General features: G+C 45.5%; 1 protein-coding gene across 1 annotated transcript; it reads left to right on the top strand.

Annotated features, from left to right (window-relative positions):
• The first annotated feature begins 3,484 nt into the window (after nt 1-3,484).
• LOC147970636 (uncharacterized) lies at nt 3,485-4,090 on the top strand. Its single transcript, XM_087523539.1, has one exon. It carries the CDS (start codon nt 3,485-3,487, stop codon nt 4,088-4,090), a length of 606 nt encoding a protein of 201 aa, XP_087379665.1.
• The last annotated feature ends 266 nt before the right edge of the window (nt 4,091-4,356 follow it).

Here is a 4,356-nt window from a genome sequence, read left to right as displayed (position 1 = left end):
AAGTGGCGATTGTAAGCCAAGTATGTGTCACTTTCCCTTATTGCATTACATGGGTTGTGTGAAGATTACCTCACTTGCGACATTGCTTTCAATGCGGTTATGCCTCTAAGTCGTGCTTCGACACGTGGGAGATATAGCCGCATCGAGGGCTTTACATATGCCCTAGAGGCAATAATAAAGTGGTTATTATTATATTTCTATGTTCATGATAATTTTCTATTGTTCATGCTATAATTGTATTAACCGGAAACCGTAATACATGTGTGAATACATAGATCGTAATATGTCCCTAGTAAGCCTCTAGTTGACTAGCTCGTTGATCAATAGATGGTCATGGTTTCCTGACCATGGACATTGGATGTCATTGATAATGGGATCACATCATTAGGAGAATGATGTGATGTACAAGACACAATCCTAAGCATAGCACAAGATTGTGTAGTTCATTTGCTAAAGCTTTTCTGATGTCAAGTATCATTTCCTTAGACCATGAGATTGTGCAACTCCCAGATACCGTAGGAATGCTTTGGGTGTGCCTAACGTCACAACATAACTTTGTGGCTATAAAGGTGCACTACAGGTATCTCCGAAAGTATCTGTTGGGTTGGCACGAATCGAGACTGGGATTTGTCACTCTGTATGACGGAGAGGTATCTCTGGGACCACTCGGTAATGCATCATCATAACGAGCTCAATGTGACGAAGGAGTTAGCCACGGGATCATGCGTTACGGAACGAGTAAAGAGACTTGCCGGTAATGAGATTGAACAAGGTATAGAGATACCGACGATCAAATCTCGGGCAAGTAACATGCCGATAGACAAAGGGAATTGTATACGGGATTGATTCAATCCCCGACATTGTGGTTCATACGATAAGATCATCGTGGAACATGTGGGAGCCAACATGGGTATCCATATCCCACTTTTGGTTATTGACCGGAGAGATGTCTCTGTCATGTCTACATGCCTCCTGAACCCGTAGGGTCTACACACTTAGGGTTCAATGACACTAGGGTTATAGGGAAAGTATGTACATGGTTACCGAATGTTGTTCGGAGTCCCGGATGAGATCCCGAACATCGTGAGGAGTTCCGAAATGGTCCGGAGGTAAAGAATGATATATATGAAGTGAGGATTTTGGACACCGGAAGTGTTCCGGGCATCACCGGTAATGTACCGAGACCACCGGTAGGGCTCCGAGGGTCCACCGGGAGGGGCCACCGGCCCCGGAGGCTTGCATGGACCAAGCGTGGGAAGGGACCAGCCCCTGAGTGTGGCTGGTGTGCCTCGCACCAAGGACCAAGGCGCGGCAAATGGGGAGAGGGTGGAAACCCTAGGCGTAGATGGGCCTAAGGCCCACCCTAGGGCGCGCCCCCTCTCTCCCCCTCTTGGCCGCCCCCTCCATCCCATCTAGGGCTGCCCCCCTAGGGTGGGAACCCTAGAGGGGCACAGCCCCATCCCCTCCTCCTATATACAGTGGGGGGTTTGGGGCTGCCATACATGAAAGTCTCTCTCTCTCTCTCTCTCTCTCTCTCTCGGCGCATCCCTACCTCTCCACCTCCTCGTCTTTCGTAGTGCTTGGCGAAGCCCTACTAGAGAACCACGCTGCTCCACCACCACCACGTCATCGTGCTGCTGCTGGAGTTGTCTTCCCTAACCTCTCCCTCCTCCTTGCTGGATCAAGGCGCGGGAGACGTCACCGGGCTGCACGTGTGTTGAACGCGGAGGCGCCGTTATTCGGCGCTTAGATCAGAATCGACCGCGATCTGAATCGATGCGTGTACGACTCCACCAACCGCGTTCTTGTAACGCTTCCTCTTAGCGATCTTCAAGGGTATGAAGATGCACTCCCCTTCTCGTTGCTGGTTTCTCCATAGATTGATCTTGGTGATGCGTAGAATTTTTTTGAATTATTGCTACGTTACCCAATAGTGGCTTCATGAGCTAGGTCTATGCGTAGATTCTATGCACGAGTAGAACACAAAGTAGTTGTGCGAGATGATTTGTTCAATTTTCTTACCATTACTAGTCTTATCCTGATTCGGCAGCATTGTGGGATGAAGCAGCCCGGACCGACCTTACACGTACGCTTACGTGAGACTGGTTCCACCAACTGACATGCACTTGATGCATAAGGTGGCTAGCAGGTCTCTGTCTCTCCCACTTTAGTCGGATCGGATTCGATGATAAGGGTCCTTATGAAGGGTATATAGCAATTGGCTTATCACCGTTGTGGTTTTGCATAGGTATGAAACGTTCTTGCTAGAAACCCATAGCAGCCACGTAAAACTTGCAACAACAATTAGAGGACGTCTAACTTGTTTTTGCAGGGTATGCTATGTGATGTGATATGGCCAAAAGGATGTGATGAATGATATATGTGATGTATGAGATTGATCATGTTCTTGTAATAGGAATCACGACTTGCATGTCGATGAGTATGACAACCGGCAGGAGCCATAGGAGTTGTCTTAATTTATTGTATGACCTGTGTATCAATGAAAACACCATGTAATTGCTTTACTTTATTGCTAACCATTAGCCATATTAGTAGAAGTAATAGTTGGCGAGACAACTTCATGAAGACACGATGATGGAGATCATGGTGTCATGCCGGTGACGATGGTGTTCATGTCGAGGCGCAAGATGATATTGGCCATATCATGTCACTTTATGATTTGCATGTGATGTTTGTCACGTTTACATCTTATTTGCTTAGAACGACAGTAGCATAAATAATATGATCCCTCACTAAAATTTCAAGAAAAGTGTTTCCCCTAACTGTGCACCGTTGCGAAGGTTTGTTGTTTTGAAGGACCACATGATGATCGGGTGTGATAGATTCTAACGTTCACATACAACAGGTGTAAGCCAGATTTACACATGCAAAACACTTAGGTTGTCTTGATGAGCCAATCATACACAGACATGGCCTTGGAACACGAGAGACCGAAAGGTCGAACATGAGTCGTATAGTAGATACAATCAACATGGAGATGTTCACCGTTGATGACTAGTCCATCTCACATGATGATCGGACACGGTCTAGTCGATTCGGATTATGTATCACTTAGATGACTAGAGGGATGTCTATCTGAGTGGGAGTTCATTAAATAATTTGATTAGATGAACTTAATTATCATGAACTTAGTCTAAAATGTATTTACAATATGTCTTGTAGATAAAATGGCCCACGCCAATGTTTCCCTCAACATCAACGCATTCCTAAAGAAAACCAAGCTGAAAGACGATGGTAGCAACTATAGGGTTGGGTCCGTAACTTGAGAATCATCCTCATAGCTGCCAAGAAAGCATATGTCCTTGAAGCACCGCTAGGTGAAGCACCCATTTTCCCAGCAATTCAAGATGTTATGAACGTCTGGCAGTCGCGTAGTGATGATTACTCCTTGGTTCAGTGTGGCATGCTTTACAACTTACAACCGGGGCTCCAAAAGCGTTTTGAGCAGCACAGAGCATATGAGATGTTCCAAGAGCTGAAAATGGTTTTCCAAGCTCATGCCCGGGTCGAGAGATATGAAGTCTCTGACAAGTTCTATAGTTGTAAGATGGAGGAAAACAGTTCTGTTAGCGAGCATATACTCAAAATGTATGGGTTGCACAACCACTTTTCTCAGCTGGGAGTTAATCTTCTAGATGACTCAGTGATTGACAGGATCCTCCAATCTCTTCCACCTAGCTATCAGAACTTTGTGATGAACTACAATATGCAAGGGATGGAGAAGTCCATTCCTGAGTTATATTCAATGCTGAAATCAGTGGAGGTGGAAATCAAAAAGGAATGTCAAGTGTTTATGGTGAATAAAACCACTAGTTTCAAGAAAGGCAAGGGTAAAAAGAAGTTCAAGAAGGATGACATGGGAGTTGCCAAGCCCGGTAAATCAGTTGCCGGGAAGAAGCCAAAGAATGGACCCAAGCCCGAGACTCAATGCTTTTATTGTAAGGGAAATGGTCATTGGAAGCGGAACTGCCCCAAGTACTTCGCGGATAAGAAGGCCGGCAATGCCAAAGGTATATGTCATATACATGTTATTGATGTGTACCTTACCAGCGCTCGTAGTAGCTCCTAGGTATTTGATACCGGTGTCGTTGCTCATATTTGTAACTCAAAATAGGAGCTGCGAAATAAGCAGAGACTGGCGAAGGACGAGGTGATGATGCACGTCGGGAATGGTTCCATGGTCGATGTGATCGCCATCGGCACGCTCCCTCTACGTCTACCTACGGGATTAGTTTTAAACCTCAATAATTGTTATTTAGTACCAGCTTTGAGCATGAACATTGTATCTGGATCTCGTTTAATGTGAGATGGCTACTCATTTAAATCCGATAATAA

The sequence above is a fragment of the Triticum urartu genome, chromosome 5A (assembly GCF_056163025.1).
Source record: "Triticum urartu cultivar PI428250 chromosome 5A, HENAU_Tu73, whole genome shotgun sequence".
In the NCBI taxonomy this organism is placed as follows: domain Eukaryota; kingdom Viridiplantae; phylum Streptophyta; class Magnoliopsida; order Poales; family Poaceae; genus Triticum; species Triticum urartu.
The sequence above is the reverse complement of the archived record's forward strand: the minus strand, read 5'-3'. Positions and strand labels throughout refer to the sequence as shown.

Coding starts and splice junctions, on each gene's coding strand:
- LOC147970636 (XM_087523539.1), top strand. CDS start 3,485: ATGTTCCAAGAGCTGAAAATGGTTTTCCAAGCTCATGCCCGGGTCGAG.